Here is a 21105-nt window from a genome sequence, read left to right as displayed (position 1 = left end):
GGGGTCCTGACACAATGAAATAATGAACCATATGTTAACAGAGGAATGTAGTCAGGATCGTGGCAATGACCATTCCGATGGTCACAGTACCGGCAGACGAATCCCGATGGTGAGTATTTGGGTTAGGCACTGGGGGAGGGTTATGGTTAGGCTGAGAATACTTACTAAAATTAATCTGTATTTTGACCCTTGGGATTCCGCTGCCGGTATTGTGACCGTCGAGATGGTCACTGCTGGGATATCGTTCTCAACCCTTAACAGACCCTCTCCCCAAGTTCTTTTTGTGTGTGATCCTTGACTGAAATGAGAACAGATGTTAGGTGGATAATGCTGAATTTGTCTATGGAAACATGCAGGATCATTAGACTAGGGGTGGAGGGGTTTGTAGATATTTATGCTATTTGCAAAGTTAAAAATATTGTAAAATTTTATAAGTATAGCATAAATCTACCCTTAAATGGGTATTGTACCTTTTTCCTTTTGCCTTCCCTACTTTTCTGTAACATTTCCCTTTCTATCAATATATATAAAAGTCTTAGTTATAAAAAAAAATTCTAATTTAAGATATAGAACAGAAACGTATACTACAATCTCTCAAAAATATAAGTCTTTATCTAGTTTTCCAAAAGTTTAAATTGCATAGTGAGCTGCCCAGAGTTTAGCATGGATAATACAAAATGACTCATCCATACCTATGGAGCCAAATGTGACGGAGGTTACGTGTGTATTGTGCCACTGACTCCTGAGGGCAGGGTTGATTTTTCCTGTGAAATAATCATATTAAACCTAGAATTGCATCAATCACTATAACTCAACATTGCTCAAATATTTCTACATTGAGGAAGGACATATTCAATCCATTATAATCATATGCCATATGATGCTGGTTGTCCCAGCAATCAACCATTTATTGCTCAACAAAGACTAATCTTGCAACCCCCAAGGTATGAACTTGTGACTGGTCTATTTCCTTGACTTTTATATCTGTTTATACACCATACTCTACCAGTTTAAACAATTCATATTAGTATGCTCTGTACTGTAGCACAACTATGATAGATGCAAGGTGTTGATGAGATAATATATTTAGTAATAAATTCCATAACTATGGTAAAAATCCTAATATGTTTGCTAACTTCCATGGACAAAATAGTTGTGATATTAACCATAATACTGTTCAGTTGAAGTTTAATTTGTTATAGACTTTAAAGTCTTGTAATAACCGTTTGGATGCAATACACGTTTAAGGATCTCATTAACATATGAAAAGTTAATTTAAAGTAAACCAATGGTTTCTATTAATATAGTGCACTTCACTGCTTTGTAAAGTCTAAATGGTGTTGGACATTTACAATGTATTTTTTATTTTATTTGATGTGTAAACAAGTGTAACATTAAGGACAACTTAAGCTCCCCTCCCCTTCCACTAACTTAAACCCCTTCTCCCCTACCACCTACTTAAGCTCCCTTCCCCTCCCACCAACTTAAATCAACCCTCACAATAACTTAAGAAAGTGCTTTCCTGCAATGATAGATCAAATGTGTACAAATAACAGTATAATGTAATAGTATTCAAAATTGTCCTCAGGACTAGCCAACAGGTTGTGTATGGGATGCCGGCTATCAGAATACAGACAGTGTCAGGACTGTGACTGATGGAATGCCGCTAACAGGTAAGTTCCCAAACATTACCCCCCCCTCCCCGATGCCTGAACCTATTCCCCCACCCAGTGCCTAAACCTAACGTCCCTGCACCCTAAACTTAACCATCCCCCATTAGTGCCAAACCCTAACCCTCCCCCTAGGGCCTAACCCTGAACCTAAACCTAACCCTCCCGTAACCCGATACTTACCTTCGGTATGCCGGTGGTCAGGATTCTGGCGCCAGTATTTAGACCGCTTGCATCCCGTCTGTCAGGATGCCGACTACATCCACTCGCCATCAGGCATGTTATTTGGCTCTCCCCAGGTGGACATGCCACACTGATAATTCACCTCTCCTGCTATAGAAAAGAAACAAACCACATGCTATTGGCGAGACATAAACACTGCTCATATCACAGTATTGCAGATATTCTCCATGGAATCTGTAATTTGCTGATGTGTAGTAGCAAATAATATAAGCAATCCCAGATGGCTAAACTCTAAGCTACAGTATAATCGTTATACAGTAGCTGTTTAGCCATCTGGGATTGCTTTTGAGGGCAAAATTAGGGAATTCTAGTTGATAGAGTGAACATCAATGAGCTCTTGTTGGAATTTAAGCATAAAATAGAGAAAAAAATTATTGTCGCACAGCAGAGGTTCCCAAACTTGATCCTCAAGGCACCATAACAGTCCAGGATTTAGGGCTAGCCATGCTTACCCACAGGTAACTTAATTAGTACCTCAATTTGATTTAACCACCTGTGCTCAATAATGGCTCTCTCTAAAACCTGAACTGTTGGAGTGCCTTGAGGACCGCGTTTAGGAACCTTTCGCAGAGAATTAAGGCTAAATGCAAATATTTTACATTAAATATAGGTGATTAAATCATATTGTATGTGTAATTTAAGCATACAGTACTTGACAACTTTCCCTGAATGTCAGAGAGACTCCCTGAAATAGTAGCAATCTCCCTGGCTCCCTGAAAAGTCTAGTAATCTCCCTGATTGCACCTTACCCCCATAATGTAGCTTTTAGGTACTTGGAAAAAAAAGGAGATCAGAGATATATACATTCAAACCGAATCATCAGTGTCATTTCCCTGCATTGCTTATAAGGCACATTGGGGCAGATGTATGAAGCTCTGGAAAGTGATAAAGTGCAGAGTGATAAACGGCCAACCAATCAGCTCACAACGGTCATGTTACTAGCTGTGTTTGAAAAATGACAGGTGGGAGCGGATTGGTTGGTCGTTTATCACTCTGCACTTTATCACTTACCACAGCTTCATACATCTGCCCCAATGATCCCTATGGCTACATGCATTTTCAAATAAGGTTTCTCGTGGCCAATTATTTCGAATGACATGTGATTAGAACACAATGAACAAACACTGAAAAGTATAAGTGTGTTCTCGTTAACAAGTAGTACAAGTTCATTTTACCAGCACGCACATAGCTGTTGTTGCTTTCACAATCTCCCTGAACTGCTTTTTCAAAATTAGGCAAGAATGAATTTAATTAAAGCTGAGCTGTCTTATATTGTTCATAGAAAGTATTATGCTGGGTACACACTGCACAATATATTGTTTGTACAGCCAATAAACAATAAATTGTTCAGTGCTACTGGCCGGGTGTGCACATGACAAATCCGTGAACATTTTGACGTTCACAGATATATTGCATCGGCATTGCAGCACAGCAGATGCGTTATATCTGAAAGATACTGGATACCGACACATTATGCTAGCCACAGGAACCAGCGACAATGACATCACAACTGGGCATGCAAATTTAAATGCCCGCCTAGTTTTGATGTCTGATCAGACATATCGAGCGGCCGATCGGTAAAGGTGTATACTTATGAAATCGGATGCTCGGTTTGCAGGCCACAGCATCGGTCACTGCATTACTAAATTAGCCATATGGAGATTATGTACCAGTAAAATATAAAGCAGTGCACCTGGGGCAAGGCCATAATTTGGCACTCCCCAAAAAAATACAACATAGAGGACGAAAAGGGTGTGTGGTTTTGTGAGACAGTAATGCCTCTCATAACACATTATGCCACACATTAAAGACCCTTACAACATATTATGCCACAGTAATGCCCCTTACAACACATTATGCCACCTTGTAATGTCTCTTATAACACATTATGCCACAGTAATGTCCTTTACAACACATTATGCAACAGTGATGCCCCTTAAACACATTATGCCACAGTAATGCCCCTTATTCATTAAGCCACAGTAATACCCCTTACAACACATTATGCCACAGTAATGCCCCTTATACATTTATGCTGCAGTAATGCTCCTTATGCATTATGCCACAGTAAGGCCCCCTTTACACATTATGCCACAGTAATGCTCCTTACACATTATGCCACAGTAAGGCTCCTTACACATTATGCCACAGTAATGCCCCTTATACATTATGCCACAGTAATGCCCCTTATACATTTATGCCACAGTAATGCCCCTTATACATTTATGCCACAGTAAGACCTCTTTTACATTAAGCCACAGCAAGGCCTCATCTCCCTTCTCTTACCTGCCAGGGCCGCGCGGTGGGTGACCTCGGGGTGGCGAGGGATGAGGATGCCACACACTGGGGAACTGTCAGTACTGTCATCATTGTAATGCGGAGCCGCTCGCGAACCAATTGGAGCTCACGACCGACAGCCTCTGCTGATAGGCTGCCAGTCCACGAGCACTGATTGGCTTGCAACTGGCACAACATTAGACTGACGGTTTGTCTGTGCCTCTCAAGGCCGGGATGCGGCTCCAAACCCCCAACAGCAGCAACCTAGCCTCACGGCAGCCTCTCTCCGGCACCCGGGTCACGTGCCCCCTTAGCCCCCCTAGTTGCGGCCCTGACTATGTGTCTGATTCAGAGCAGAACAAATCAACATGCATGCGCCAAAATTTCAGAAAAAACATCAGAAAGGTGGCGGAAAAGTGATGGGCATTCCTTGGCGGTGACTAGTGCAAGAGGCTGCATTCACAGATACACAGCCGCAAGCATAGGAGGCTGTGGTATGGGGCCACAGGGCTGGTGCAATTTTTGATGTTGTGACCGATGGTGGTATATAATGACACCCCAATCGGTAGTACAGCGTTCATGGGCACTAAAAGTGGACCGCACAAGGGAAGGAGTTTGTAGGCAATTTGCATAAACTCGCAGACGTGCGACCGTCACTGCATACACTCTTGCATGCGACTAAGAATCAGCCCCTATGTGAACTAGACAAAACACACATAACCAAATAATACAGAGATAGTCTGTTTTATTAATTGTCAAAACATAATTAATGTTCTTACTAAAGCTCTTATAGTTTCAACTGGTATAAAGAACATATACAAATATGTATTAGATATACACTGCAATAGAGAGGATTATGTATGGCTTGTATTGTACTTTCTACTTTATGCAACATTGCCTGGAATGTTCACATGATGTAAGAGACTCTGTACTGTACATTCATAACTAGTGCCCTGTCAGCAGTATTTAGCCTGCCCTCTCTGCATTGGGTCTAGTATCAACATTTGAATATTATAAACATAACAAGATAGATGTAGTATATAGTATATTTTCTTTTAAATAAAGTGTGCAGAATAGAAAACATTTATGAATTGATTGAAACTTTAATCAAATAAAATGTACTTAAAATCCAACACTGCCTCTTGCAAGCGAATACCCAAGTTTGTTGCGGTTTCCAATGAAGGACATTATTCCAACATATGTCTCAATTAAAAGAGGCTGATTTAATATCAAGGCTCCATTGGCTCGGCCTGGCACAGGGCTTGTCCTGTGTGCGTCTTGGACAGCTCTGGTCAGGTGATCAACAAAGCCCGAAATCTGCAGAGAAAAATGAACAATGGCAGTATTTGTACGTTAGTGTACACACACACACATATATAATTTACAGTGCAGCTAAACGTAATGATCATTTCATTTCAGAATCCCAAAAAGAACAAATCTCATACTAAAATGACGACTTAATATTCAACCATAGTTAAAGATGGCAATAATAATATCTCCTGTCTTCTGAATCCAGCACTATGTATTGTGTGCACATAAATGAATGACAAAATAAACACTGCTTTGTTGTATGGTCCAAGCACTGCTTAAATTAAAATATTGAATATTGTTGGGCTGGATAAGAAAAAAAAAAAAGACATTTGCAATGTAGGATGCTAAAACATAAGCATCACATGTGCAGACAATTACATATAACATTTTTTTATATTTTGGAATATTTGATAATAGTACTTACTGCATATTTTCTTTTACAAAGAGTACATTGCATTTCATCTAGTTTTCCTTTCACATTACTGTGCACAGTGCCCTCTAGAGGAAATCATGTACATTGTATTTGTTGATTTGTTCTACAAAGTAAACTTCATAAATAGTTGTCAAAAAAAAGAGGAAAATAATGCTTGGGACACAGTGGCCAACATATCGCTGTTCAAGTGAACGGCCGATATATCATGTGCACGTCGTCCAGTGTGTACAGACGATATGTCTGTGAATTACGTAGTTCACAGACATATGGCTTCATAGACATATCGCGTCGGCTATGCAGCACAGAAAATGACAGATATCTGCAGATATGTGTCATCTAACCGCCCGCACGCTTGCTGCACAGTCCGCCGTAGAGGGGAGTGTGACGCGACCCACAGCCAGATAGCAGTGATGATTGTTCGATGTGTATGAACAACCATCAGTCGATCTGCATCTTTCAGATGTGTACCTAGCTTAACTCTAATGCATCTACAAGTTTATGATATTGTGCTTCAATCGTGTAGTATGTTGCATTTACCCTAAACAGACCTGACAGAAAATATGTGCTTGTTTCTATTTGCAAATGTTCTGGAGTTCAAGTTTCAGGAAAAATGTCATCCTCCTACAGAGAGCAGTGGGTGCACACTCCAAACACAGTTTTACTGCCCACATATCTGAATTCCACACAGCACCTGTCATCAAAGCAGCATTGCCATATACTGTACATGTGGCTTTATCGGAAACGGCTTATATAGACCTTACTTACACCTACCTATAAACTTAAGAGATTTACTGTCCATGTGAACAACCCACCATTCACAAACTGTGGGGGTGATTCGCTCGTATGGTGTTAGAAATCTTCATGTAAGAAGTCATAGTAAGGAAGTATAATTTAAACAACTCTTTAGATTGACTCAAACTTATCTGCAGTATCACTACATTTTTTAAAGCATAATCATCAAAATATATCAAGTTAGAGGGGGCGATTCAAATGTTCTGCCAGCGGCTTTTTATTTTTTAAGACGCCCGACAGAGCAATTAAATTGTTGCTCTGTCAGGGCCCGATAGCCGCCGGCGCCGGCATTTCTGCACGCACTCAGGAGTGCGCAAGCAGAAATGTGTCGGAAACACCCTGCTTAGGGCGCGCTAACCGCAGATAGCATGCCCTAACCAGAATTAAGACGGGTTTAGCCGTTTTACACGGCTAAACCTCATCTCATAGTCGGCGAAGAGGGCGATAATTAATGAGCACCCAGAACAATTGAATAGCAAACTGGGCGCTCATTAATTATCACGCCCCCAAAAAACATTTGAATCGCCCCCAGAGAATGATTGTACTTACTTCTAGTGGTAGATAGCAATAGAGATAAATGATGCTGCGTTACCGGGTTAACCTGCCCCATCTATCCACAATATATTATAAGTCTGCCTGTACTAGAACAGTCAGACATAGCAGAGGAACACCACAAGTGCTCACTGAACGTACAGAATATCTGGAATAGCTGCCTGCATGTATAAGTATGGCAGATCCATTTTCCCCAGTCACACATGAGTACTCACATGATCGCACCGTGTGACACTATCTTGCATACTGACTATACACTTCTGATCTACAGGATTGCTGTGTGTTGCACTCACCACAGATCACACACTAATGGTGTGCTAAGCACAGGGGAGACAGATTAAGAACCCCACTATCATTTGCAAATGCACTGATAAAATAATGATAGAAACATGTTTTAGCTATCACAAGCTCTGACCTATATGCAGAGGTGTAGCGTGTAGACATGGCGCCCGGAGCATGTGTGTTCTATCGCCCCCCCCAAGTGTGCCAGGTAGGAGGTGTGTCTATCACGTAGCGGCAAATTACACAAAAATAAAAATAAACATTAGGGTCAGTTTCAAACTGGGGCATGGAGAGCTAGATATATGCCAACCCACTAAAGTAATTCCACTAATAAAATATATACAACAGGAATATAGCATTAATACAAGCATTGTTACATTATATGTACTGTAATATAATGCACCCAATACACATTAAGCCACATATAGTGCTCACAATTCCCATGCTACACAATAGTGCCCCCAATTCATATTACACTATACAGTAATGTCTTTTATTCATGTCATACCACAGTAGTGCCCATTTTTCATATTATATCACACAATAGTGCCCGTTATTCACATTAAGCTACACAGTAATGCACACAATGCACGTTATGCCACTAGTGTCTCTTATTCACATTGTGCCACACAGCAGTGTCCCTATTCATGTTACGCCCCACAGTAGTGTCCCTTAATCACATTGTCACACAATTCTGCCCCTTATTCACGTTATTCCACACCTTAGTGTCACTTAAACACATTATGCCACAGTAGTGCCTCTTATACACCTTAAGCCACCAGTAGTGTCCCTTATTGGCATATGGCATCAGAGCAGTCAGGCATGACCTCACTGCGACCTGGGCTCTCAGCAGCAGTACCCGGCTCAGGCCTCCCCTCAGCAGCAGGGACACAGCCGCCATGTTATCTCCTCCGGTGTAACTGATGCTGAATCTGTGCGACCCAGGACAGCTGATGTCAGGACCAGGGTGGGAAGTGGGACCCAGCTCAGTGGAGGCAAAGAGGAGAAGCCGGAGGTGATGATGAGAGAGGACTGCCTCCTCCACCCTCTTTGTTATTGCTCGTGGCTCCATCCATCCACACTACTGCTCAGTCCCAGAGCCGTATTAAGACCCCACAGGGCCCTTGGAAAAATAACGCCTCGGGCTCCATATTAATGTATATATAAATAGATACAGTATATAAATTCATCACACAGCCCTCCCACCCTCAAACAGATATCCTCCTCACATAGCTCCCCCATGCCTCACACAGACCCTCCCAAACACACACACAGCTCCTTCCTCACTCAGCTCACCTCCCCTCAAACACCCACAGCGCTCCCCCTTCACACACACAGCTCTTCCCACTCACTGAGATCCCCCCACACAGCTCTCTCCCCTCACTCAGCTCGCCCCTTCACACATTTCCCCCTCCCCTCAAACACACAGATCCCTCCATCACACAGCTCTCCCCTCATCACACAGACCTCCCCAAACACACAGCTCTCCCCACTTTCTGAGCTCCCCCCTCAGTTTCCCCCTTCACACAATACCCCCTTCCCTCAAATACACACAGCTCTCCCCAATCAGTCTGATCCCCCCCACACAGATCTTTCCCCCTCTCAGACTCTCCCCCCACCCCACACACGCAGCTCTCCTCTCTTCAGACACATACACAGGTCCTACTCCGTAGCTTCTTACTCTCCTCCTATGTGTCCTCCTCACTTTCACAGGGCGCAGATCAGTCATCCGAAGGGGGGAGGATCATCTGCTGAGTCTGAAACACATACAAGCATTGCTCCGCCCACACCAGGCTCCCTGTCTGGAGTCTCTGATCTCTCCATGTACTTCAGGCTCTGCAGTAGATCTGCCCCTCATCGGATGTTTGATCTCCTGCGCCCTGGCCAGAGCAGGCGCCCAGAGCATGAGCTCCACTGGGACCACCCTTGCTACACTCCTGCCTATATGTTTCTGCCTAGAAACACTGGGGTCACCATGCTCATTACATTATCTATGAACTTGAATAATTATATTGCGTTTTTGGCTGTCAGAATAACATGCTGCTGGCAGGTGAGAGGAGCGTACGCTGGGCTGCGGCAGACAGCACGTGAACCACCAGATTGGGAGGAATGCCAGGCACAAAATAAGTAATATACCGGGTTAATACTGAAATTGTGGAATAAATGGATGAATTTTCAGTTTTAAGCTGAGTTATCCTTTAATGTTCTGATTTTAACAGAGTTTCCTAACTAACCACCAACAAATGCTTATTGAATGCTAGGATCAATGAAAAAGTTGTTGAACATGGCTTGTCTCACAGGGGAATTATAAAGAACTATTACATGTGTGTATAGTAGCCAATATTACAATACATAGTGCACTCAAATTGTATAGTGTATTCTATAATCATTCACCTGGCTGATAACAGATAACTTTTCAGAGCAGGTCCTCAGAGGGTGATCAATGAAAGTAGTGTAGGGCAGGTCACCAGACAAAGGGTTCCAGCGGGAGATAAAGGAGGGTTCACGCAATTTGTCCCAATGGATACGCAGACCTTCTCCAGCCCTCCTGCAAAGATAAAACGATTACCTGTTAATGCTGTATAAAAGGCACTACTTATTGAGAAACAGTATTTTGCATAAAACATACTATTTCCTTTGTTAAAGATACATGTTTGTAAATCTGCATTTTCATCTCTGAATGTAAAGAATATGGTTCTTATCATTGCCGCCACATAATTCATAGACTGTTTAGTTAGACCTCATTGGTCATTCCTTTCCATCCTATTATGTGTGGACCTGAGTTGTAGTCAACTATGGCTTGTAGTTCACACTGTTTCAGTATAGGCAACAAAATGTCACTGTATGTTTTAAAACCATTAAGCATGAGCTGCTAAGCAGAGGTACTGGATACAAACCATCGCTAGGATCAGATTTTTGCACTTAGAAACAGTTTTTCCATCAAAATGTCCCTTTCTAATTGAACATATATGAATCTACACAGCTGAATAACTTTTAATTGGGTACACAAATATAATCCTTATGTAATTTACACCTAGGCAGAACCAACAAAGGAAAATGAAAGGATGAGTGATGTCCATTGCAAGAGCCTGCTGTGGTTACAACCGCCCAAATTGTTACCAAAAGTCAATATAGCTGCTTCATAAAAAAGAATATCAGATTCTTCAATGACCTCACCCAGACACATTCTATATATCAAGATATTGGCATATATTAACTATAGTTAAATAATTGTATATATGAGATTTGAAACCTAATAATTTTCGCTTTTAATCCTCTTTAAAAGATTAGATATCGTGCTGTAAAGAAATGATGAATTGCAACGCATGCCATTCCCTCTCTATAACACACCAGTTTTATTTCAACATTAGAATGTTTTCTTTGCATCTGGTAACAAAACCCCAGCTTAGTGAAAACTCGGTATGTGCGGTTAATGGAGCCTCTTGGCAGCGGTCCATTAAAACAATACACACAATGGAGAGTCAGCAGCTTTGTGTGCAAGTACGCTATTGTACACATTTACTTACCGCCACACTCGTCAGTATTTAACCATCTGTCCTGAAGTACAGGCATGTGTTATGTTACAAAGCATTCCATTGCCAATAAAGTTAAATAAGTGAGGTAGAAACCATATTAGCAGGTCTGATAAGAAACATCTGATGAAGGGCGTGTCGCCACCATCAACTGTTACGGGGCTTGTCTATGTGTTTGCCTAATACAGTGAAAAGACTAATAACCTGCAACTAGGCGTGTTACTTTCTTTTATGTCATGCCGAATTATAACCATCATAACACACAAAAATTCAAGGAAAATCAAAGATTCCGCCAACAGTAATATATAAAAAAAAACTTTCACAAACTTGGTAGACCTAAGAGATCCAATTTACCAGTTGTATGGAAAGCAATACATTCACTAGATATCCAGTAAGAAGACCATTGTCGAAAACCACCAAGAAAATAGTCTGCTCTAATCTATTTAAGAAGGTTATACAGTCAGGTGCATAAATATTGGGACATTGACAGAATTTTCATATTTTGGCCTCTATTCACCACCACAATGGTTTTGAAATGAAACAAACAAGATGTGCTTTAACTGCAGACTTTCAGATTTAATTTGAGGGTAATTACATCCAAATCAGGTGAACGGTGTAGGAATTACAACGGTTTCTATATGTGCCTCCCACTTTTTAAGGGGCCAAAAGTAATGGGACTATCAACTCAAAAGCTATTTCATGGACAGGTGTGGGCTATTCCCTCGTTATTTCATTATCAATTAAGCAGGTAAAAGGTCTGGAGTTGATTCTGGGTGTGACATTTGCATTTGGAATCAGTTGCTGTCGACTCTCAATAAGAGATCCAAAGAGCTGTCACTATCAGTGAAGCAAGTCATCATTAGGCTTAAAAATCAAAACAAACCCATCAGAGAGATAGCAAAAACATTGTGTGGCCAAATCAACTGTTTGGAACATTCTTAAAAAGAAAGAATGCACCGGAGAGCTCAGCAACACCAAAAGACCCGGTAGACCACGGAAAACAACTGTGGTGGATGACAGAAGAATTATTTCCCTGGTGAAGAAAAACCCCTTCACAACAGTTGGTCAAATCAAGAACACTCTCCAGGAGGTTGGTGTATATGTGTCAAAGTCAACAATCAAGAGAAGACTTAACAAGAGTGAATATAGATGGTTCACCACAAGATGTAAACTATTGGTGAGCCTCAAAAATAGGAAGACCAGATTAGAGTTTGCCAAACAACATCTAAAAAAGCCATTACAGTTCTGGAACAACATCCTATGGACAGATGAGACAAAGATCAACTTGTACTATAGTGATGGGAAGAGAAGAGTATGGAGAAGGAAAGGAACTGCTCATGATCCAAAACATGCCACCTCATTAGTGAAGCATGGTGGTGGCAGTGTTATGGCGTGGGCATGTATGGCTGCCAATGGAATTGGTTCCCTTGTATTTATTGATAATGTGACTGCTGACAAAATCAGCAGAATGAATTCTGAAGTGTTTCGGGCAATATTATATGCTCATATTCAGTCAAATACTTCAGAACTCATTGGGTGGCGCTTCAAAGTGCAGATGGACAGTGACCCGAAGCATACTGAAAAAGAAACCAAAGAGTTTTTTAAGGCTAAAAAGTGGAATGTTATACAATGGCCAAGTCAATCCCGACCTGAATCCGATTGAGCATGCATTTCAGTTGATGAAGACAAAACTGAAGGGAAAATGCCCCAAGAACAAGCAGGAACTGAAGACATTTGCATTAGAGGCCTGGCAGAGCATCACCAGGGATGAAACCCAGCGTCTGGTGATGTCTGTGTGTTCCAGACTTCAGGCTGTAATTGCCTGCAAAGAATTTGCAACAAAGTATTAGAAAGTGAAAGTTAGATTTAGGATTGTTTAGTTTGTCCCATTACTTTTGGCCCCTTAAAAAGTGGGAGGCACATATAGAAACTGTTGTAATTCCTACACCGTTCACCTGATTTGGATGTAATTACCCTCAAATTAAATCTGAAAGTCTGCAGTTAAAGCACATCTTGTTTGTTTCATTTCAAAGCCATTGTGGTGGTGAATAGAGGCCAAAATATGAAAATTATGTCAATGTCCCAATATTTATGCACCTGACTGTATATAGCTAAACCACATACCAGATCAGCACATAGCAAAACAATTAGTTCTGGATGTTATTAGTTGAGCAAAAATAAAGTATGCTTTACTTACAAATGATTGGTGACTGCAAAGCATCCCCTGACATATCCAACTTTATTAGCAGGAGATCACACGGGAGAGATGTGGGCGACTCCAGGCAGGGCCTTACCAGAGTATGAGGGAGGGTCTCCTACTTGAAACGCTAACAGGTAAAACTTTGGGGTCTATTTACTAAGCAATGTTAGGAGACAAAGAGAAAGGAGATAAGGTATCAGCCAATCAGCTCCTAACTGCCATCTCACACGCTGTGTTTGAAAAATGACAGTTGGGAGTTGATTGGCTGGCACCTTATCACTTTTCACTTTGTCTCCTAACTCTGCTTAGTAACTAGACCCCTTTGTGTTTTAACTTCACTCACCTAATTTTCCATAAAGCTACATTTCTAATTTTGGGTGGAATTAAGGTGTAAGAACTTAACACGATACAAAGCTGTGAAAGTAATTTGATGTTTCTCTTTTCAGTGGCCCTTCAAATACATTATTATATGCTACTAAAAGAGGTCATTTTTGATACTTTATTTTTATTAAACTCAATCACCACAGTGACATTTTCATATTTGGAAGCAGTGCATACATTCATCCACCTTAAGAATTCCCAATAGAAAAGGAATCAAGTACATACCAAGGTACATATGGTGCATACTCTATTTTCTTTGCAACACCACCACAGCATACTTTGTGAATATTTTGTTTTATATGGGAATATAGAGGATTTGTTTTAATTTTCATTGACTTCATATGTAAGAACTTACATAGACATGTGGTTATGGTTGTGTTATGGTACTCAATTTGGCCCGTTATGGCCCACTATATATGGCCCAGAAAACAATCACTCTAAGGGGAATTTCAATTGGGTGTGCGATTTTTGCAGTAAAAATGTTCACGGCTATCACAAACATTTTTTCATTACCGCGGGTATACGAGCTTCAGATAACCGCGATGTCCAATTTTTGAAAAAAAAATGGTCGCTTTCAATTTTCTTGAAAATCCATGAGGAATTTTTTTTTACATCAACCTGGTCCTGTACCCCCCTTGTTAGCACTAGCAGCATGAACAAGCAGATGACTCTGCAGAGGCTGTAGGCAGAGGCACCCAGGACTCTGGGAGAGTGGCCAATCCCTGCCAGCTGCAGTCCTGATACCCCAGGCATTTCCTACAGAAATTACCATGGCTGAATTTCTCCCTGGCAATTGAATAGGAAAAACCTTGCGGATGCTGGAAAAAATCCTGCGCTGTGGGGTTTTTCAAAATTTTGCCTGCACTTGGATATGCCCCTAAATTATAAATATTTTCTTTCAGAAAATGTTAAAGTTCAAAACTGAAAACCTTGCCAAGAAGCAGTAAATGCCCTAAATTTGGAACAAATTACTAGAACCGACTTCATGTGAACTTCAAATAAATGAACTTTGAGATGTTGGGCAGAATTTACTAAGCAACGGCTTCTATAAGTCGCTGCTTCCCGGCGGGTTGTAGGTGAATATTTTAAACGGCACTCGTCGGGCTTTACACTGACTCCGGGGGCCGTTTTAAATATGTACCTGCAACCCGCCGGGAAGCAATCGGCTTCGTAAATTCTGCCCGTTGCATGATTGGTTGTAAGATGGCTACTTGCTGCTCTTTACAATACCAAATTTACTCTCATCCCCTTATTGCAAGAGTACATGTTCGACCTCTTTAAGGCATAATGCCTTGCAATCCACATATTTTCCACGTAATACACATATTTTGGTGAATGTCCCCAAGCAAAGCATTTAATTTTTATCTGAAGAATTTTAGAGCCATTGTGTCTGCTGTAATCTACTCCCCCCCAACATTGCTAACTTCAACAGGAGTACAAATCTATGTTTATATTTCCATATTATTTTCTGATCGCAACAACATGAGTCAAAATACTTGACGTTAAATGTGTTTTATTAACGTCAATTGCTTTATTCCATTCAGGTACCTGCAACAGTAAATTAAAGTAGAAAGGAAATAAAGGGAAAAAAAAAGTTCTGATAAATGTTTAGCTTATTTGACTAAAACTGATATTTTGGGGTAATTAACTCCATCGATACTGTATATATGTAATTTACAGTATACACAATGAAAGCCATTTTAGATTAGTAAAATAATACAAATGTACAGCTGATTTTTTTTTCTTAAGCTTCCATCAGAAACAGGGAAATAAAACATAGCCCGAAGGAGAAGAAAGATTTACGAGGAGGGTTTTGCTGTAATGTTGGGTGTGGACAGGAAAGAATGCACACAGATAAAAAAGACACAGGAGTAAGCTGCTGCATTAGGCTGCCCAGCATTTGAAGACCTGGCGCACTGTTCAATAACATAAAACATATATAAGACCTCCTGACTCCACCATAAGAAATGTGACCCTGTGTTTACACTGAAAAAAACAAAGAAAGTAAAAGAGCTGGCATCACAGAGGGTATTAAATGCTGCTTTGCTGACTGCATGACCTCAAATGAAATATTTTCCATGACAAGAATAAAAGACGCTGGCACAGTGTCAGACAATAAGATTGCACAGTGTCTCGAGTCTATCCATACCCTTAGGCGCTTACAAACCTCCAGGCAGGTGCTCCTTTATCTGCTCTTTGCTCACCTGGCTTTTAACCAGCATGCTCCTTAGACCTCACCTCTTCTACATTAACTGTTTGTTAGCTTTGGCCAGCAAGAAAGTGACTTATTAAGTGGATGGAGCAGCCTAAGGGATATAGATCTGGCACCCACCTCAATCATAAATGCCAAAATACACTAACCCCAAGCAAAGCGCTTTATCCCGTATAGGAAAACACTTCAGGTCTAATATTAGGTAATACATACAAGAGTGTTACTATATGCCATTTTCTCTCTGCAATCCTTCAGGATTACTAAATTAGGACGTTCAATAAATCTCTGAATTTACTTAAAACGTGAAATGGGTGTGTGGTACAATGGTAACAAATCAGCTATATAAGCATAGTTGATAAGCACATCAACAAAAACCAAAATTAAAAAATGACTTACACAATTCAGACTATTGTTCCTAATCTATTAAAACACTTACTTAGCAGTAATATTCTAACATTTTATAAGTGCTCAACAAAACATATTTATTTTCAGAACTTTGCACATAGAAGAGTAGGTCCAGTTAAAACTTAAGACAAGCAGTGTCCATACAGAATTGGTGCAGTGGGTCACATATTATAACTATACAATGATGCTGTAAAGATAAGAGCATATAGTTACTGCATTAAACTCAGCACTAATCAGGCATTGGCCCAAGACCTAATCCTGCAGGTTATCACTGTCAGGATGAAGAATTATTTCTAGGACATGCCACAGGCTTGTAACACAGTGCACAGCTAATCCTGTAAATCAGACTTTAGTGCTTCTTACAGCATTTTGATAAGGCCTACAAATTACACAGATCGACAAAACATCTAAAGGAAGGTCACACTCAATCTCTTCTCTATGGAATTACATGAAAGTTTGAAGTCTAGAAGTCGAATGTATGGATCTTTAGTCATGATGCATGTTATTAGTCTTACAAAATAATATGTGAACTAACTTCCGGCTGGCCAAAACATTATTCCTGTTAACTGTACTACATTATATTGATAAAATAAAGTGAATTGATGAGAATGTTCCTTTCCTGAAAATATCATCAACATCCTAAAAATGTGGTAAAACCTCAGAACACTGCAGTTTACAAAGCTTTACCGCAATACATATGGCTTTCCCTTAGTATTATAAAGATATCTGCAGCGGATCCATCGCACAGCAGTTCCCATAAGCTCCATGGACCTGCGATAAGCCCGTATAGAGCAAGTTCTATATGCAACACCACCTATAGATGACATTGGAAGTCTATGGGCTTCTTTAAGATAGAAATTACCATAGAGGAAGCTGAAGATGTCCTGTCTGTTCACTGCAGCTGGTGCACATTAGGTCTCCTGGGTCATAAAGAGCTGTCCCGGCAGTTTAGTCATCCTACATGCTGGCGATACAAAATGCCGGTAATGGTGGTATAGTATTAAGCATGTAAACTCATTGGGTGGGATGCACTATCATCAATTATGCAGTAAAACCCACAAAAATGCAGTTTTCTGGTTTTTTTTTACAGCATTTCTCATATGCACCAAGCTTCGGAAAGCTTGGAGCTAGTGTAGCGTTAGCCTGGCACCGGACCTAGAGTGAACACTACTGGTGGGCAATGTTATCTTCAAATGGCGTTGCTCAATATAAACCTGTGGGCTTCTTTTCGCATTCTGACCTGAGAGGGATCCAATCGGGTACCTCCCAGCACCCCCAGCAGCACATGTGCAGAGGAACTTCTGGGGCATAAACCTGGAAGTCCCTCTATTGCAAAAGACAGATCTCATCGGGAAAACTTTCCTTTACGATTTTCTTCATGCATACCAGCATTATGAACGCCGACATGCATGCATTGAGTGGCGGGATGCATTGCAAGCAAAATGCGATGATTAATGCATCCCACCAACAAGTTCCAATAACATTGACACATAACACACTTCATAACAAAATTAGGGAATATCTTGATAGAACTACATTGTGCTCAAGAATTTTCCAAAGTAATCATTAGTGACATATTTCCTGTATTATGTGTATGACCAATAGAGGTGAGAAAAATGTACATAACATGTTTTCATGTTTAGCTGTCTGTCGAAATGGGGTCTCAAGAGTACCCAGTCTACCACAACCACGCAGCAGAATGAAATGACTATCATCATTCCACCTCTATTTAAGCTATAAAAGCTGTAAAATAGAAATGACAAATATACAGTGTAGAATTGTATTCTAAGGACTGATGACGCTAAAGTGGAAGCTGAATACTGCAGCGCAGGAACTGCACACCTCTGAGAATCTTGTGCCAGTTGGCTTGCAGCCCAATTTGCAGGATCTTTTGCTCTCTCTAATCACCAAGCACATATTGAAGGGCATCATTTTTAAATGGAGATGTTTTTCCTCAAAGTTATAAAATTATAGATATCCATACATGCTATTTTATAACTGCTGCATGCATGAAACTCTTAAATCTTTTTGTTTCTCAGGTATGTACTGTACATTCTTCACTGGGCACTTAATTGCAGGTTACTAGTTTTCAGAGACTGACTTACACATCAGGGTTTAATGCCATTTACTGATTTATTGTCTTTAAAGATTTTACAAGATTTCCAAATATTTTTTAAAATAAATATTCCACACTGTCCATTATTTTATTTATTCTTCCTTAATGATCATATTAAAAGAATTCTGTTAATTACTCGGTACGTTTGTGGTGCATTCATTTATTTTAAAGTATAATTAATAAAGACTAATCTTCAGTTGCAGTCATATTCTGCTAAAAGCGGAGAAGACAGACACTGCATTGATGGTGCTTGTTTAAACCACTGACCACAGCAAGTTGTTCCACTCCCACTTGTTCTTATCTTACACTATTCCAGCCAACATTTTATACTGTATAAGAATTGGCAAAATAACATAACACATCTGAATATTGGAATTGTTAGTTTATCATAATTCCTTATACAATACTTGGGGCCAAAAGCAATAGGGCGAGAGTTTAGAAAATGTGAGTTTAGCAGTAAACTGTCACATTGGTCGAGTTTTATCTTGAAAACATCTGGATGAGAGTTTAAATCGTGAGAGTTTTTTTAGTCTAAAAACATGTGAGTTTGCACGTTCTCAGATTCTATTACATTGGCCGAGTTTAAAAAATGTGAGAGTTTACTGCAAAACTCTCACATTTTCTGAACTCTCACCCTATTACATTTGTCCCCTGGTGTATTATCAAGGGGTCTATTTACTAAGCAGTGTTAGGAGACAGAGTGAAAAGTGATAAGGTGCCAGCCAATCAGCTCCTAACTGCCATCTCACAGGCTGTGTTTGAAAAATTACACTTGGGAGCTGATTGGCTGGCACCTTATCACTTTTCACTCTGTCTCCAAACACTGCTGATTAGGAAATAGACCAAGTCTATTTAACAGTTAAACAGTTAAACAGTTGTCTGCTTAATTAATGACAGATGTTAAAGTAAAATGCAAGGTCTGAGATTTAACTAGGGTGTGTATACACTGTAGCTTCCATTATTATTATTTTTTCAGTTTAGTAAAGTATTATAATAAAAATATCACAAAATTCCACAGTGAAGGTGTCACTGCTAAACCAGTCTTAACATGTTACATTGCACTAAATACATGGCCTTTCTCCAGCTTGCATCTCCTTTATAACTTGGAAAATGGTCATTAGCAAACATGACATGATTTCCTTAACTTGTCAACAAGAAGAAAACCAATACCAGCCATACAGTATGTTTTAACTCAATAGAATGAGCATACGTGACTTATTTACCTTTCACATTAGCTTTGCTATATAGTAACCCCTTTCATTCGAGCTGCTACAACACTTTATACCTCTCTACTCTGAAGCTCAATTCTAACAGCAGGTAAAGAGAAACAGCTTCCAGAATTAGCTATAGAAATCCTAGCCCATTTATGGGCAACCTTATATACTTAATATGAAGAATAACAAATCAGCCCCAAAACTATCTCAACACCCCAGCATTACTGATTGCAAAATGCACCTCACTTGCTCCGAGGTTCCATCTCCTTGCCACTCAGACCTTCTCACATGCCATCCATATGGCACTCAAACCTCTCCTAATCTCCCTTCCTCACATACATCTCAACATTTCTAAAGGACAAATTTAATAGTATACGGCCTCCCTGATCTGGTCACTTCTGTATAAGCTCTGTCCCTTTTGAGGACCGCAAGTCGAGAGAGCTGGGAGGTAGGGATTCAGGCCTCTGCATAGGCCCCTCTCAATGAAAGTCTATTGTATGTACCATCCTAGCTGGAGTCTGCATATCAGTCCCTCTTTCGGCTTGGATGTGTTGTGCGGCCACTGTAGTGTGCGGAACAGGTCACATGACATGGAACAGGGCTACTTCCATTCATATTTTTGTCTGCTTTATAAAAAACGAGATTGGATACCTGGTATTGCCTGGGTTGAAGACTGGACCCTGAAGTACATTCCGCACTATTTATTTTTTATACTGTCCTCGTCTGTAACCTGAATAACTATACAAATTAGGTGTTAATGACAGTGCAGGCAGGCATACTCTCATACCATTTGGAATGGGGTATATCAGTAGCATACAGGAACAGGAATCAGTATAGCTTCCAAAATCACTTGCGTTTCAGAAATCACTACAGAACAGAGGAGTGATTCAGCTGCGGACAGATATGCTAGCGATAGCTGTAATATGGTAATGCAGCAAGAGGCGCCATGCACCCTGCATGCATTACTGATCCGAGGTTGCAGCATCTGCGATTATTTTGGCCGGCTGAGTGTCGATGGGGTTATGCAAGCCGGACGCCACAGAAGAAAGAAGCCAGGAAATCTACATCAGCCGATGGAGATCCTGGCCTGTCCTCTCCCTTCCCAATGGCGGCGACATGCCTCCTTTGCCGCTCCCTCCCCACCCAGAATTGGCAGCAGACTGTCAATCACTGACAGTCTGCTGCCAGACTGTGTGCGGAATCGCAGACCTATTCTGCACATGTACAGTACGGGTCAGGCGCATGTGCAGATTCCAAATAATCGCAGCTGAATCACCCCCTGAGATCACTCTGCAGACCAACATTGAAGACCATGTCTAGCAGGTACTGGAGTCCCATTCCCGGACAGAAGGGGGCCCGTCCACTGTGGCAATGTATGGCTGCGATCAATCTCCCTTGCTGTTTGTAATCTCCATATACTAAGCTTTGCCAGGATAAATTATTATTAACAAGTGAGTGAAATGCTAAGCAGTGGTGTAACGTTG

General features: G+C 40.7%; 1 protein-coding gene across 2 annotated transcripts in view; it reads right to left on the bottom strand.

Annotated features, from left to right (window-relative positions):
• Nucleotides 1–4915: 4915 nt before the first annotated feature.
• TPRG1 (tumor protein p63 regulated 1) overlaps nucleotides 4916–21105 on the bottom strand; it is a 94710-nt gene continuing 78520 nt past the window's right edge. For both annotated transcript variants that reach the window (XM_088444717.1, XM_088444718.1), the window contains 2 exons: nucleotides 9955–10108; nucleotides 4916–5507 (listed from right to left, as the gene is read on the bottom strand). In XM_088444717.1, coding sequence (XP_088300843.1) covers nucleotides 5313–5507; nucleotides 9955–10108 — 349 coding nt within the window. In that variant the 3' untranslated portion in view covers nucleotides 4916–5312. The remainder of the gene's footprint in view (nucleotides 5508–9954; nucleotides 10109–21105) is intronic.

The sequence above is a fragment of the Taudactylus pleione genome, unplaced genomic scaffold (genome assembly GCF_031769625.1).
Source record: "Taudactylus pleione unplaced genomic scaffold, aTauple2 ptg000372l, whole genome shotgun sequence".
NCBI classification, from domain to species: domain Eukaryota; kingdom Metazoa; phylum Chordata; class Amphibia; order Anura; family Myobatrachidae; genus Taudactylus; species Taudactylus pleione.
The sequence above is the reverse complement of the archived record's forward strand: the minus strand, read 5'-3'. Positions and strand labels throughout refer to the sequence as shown.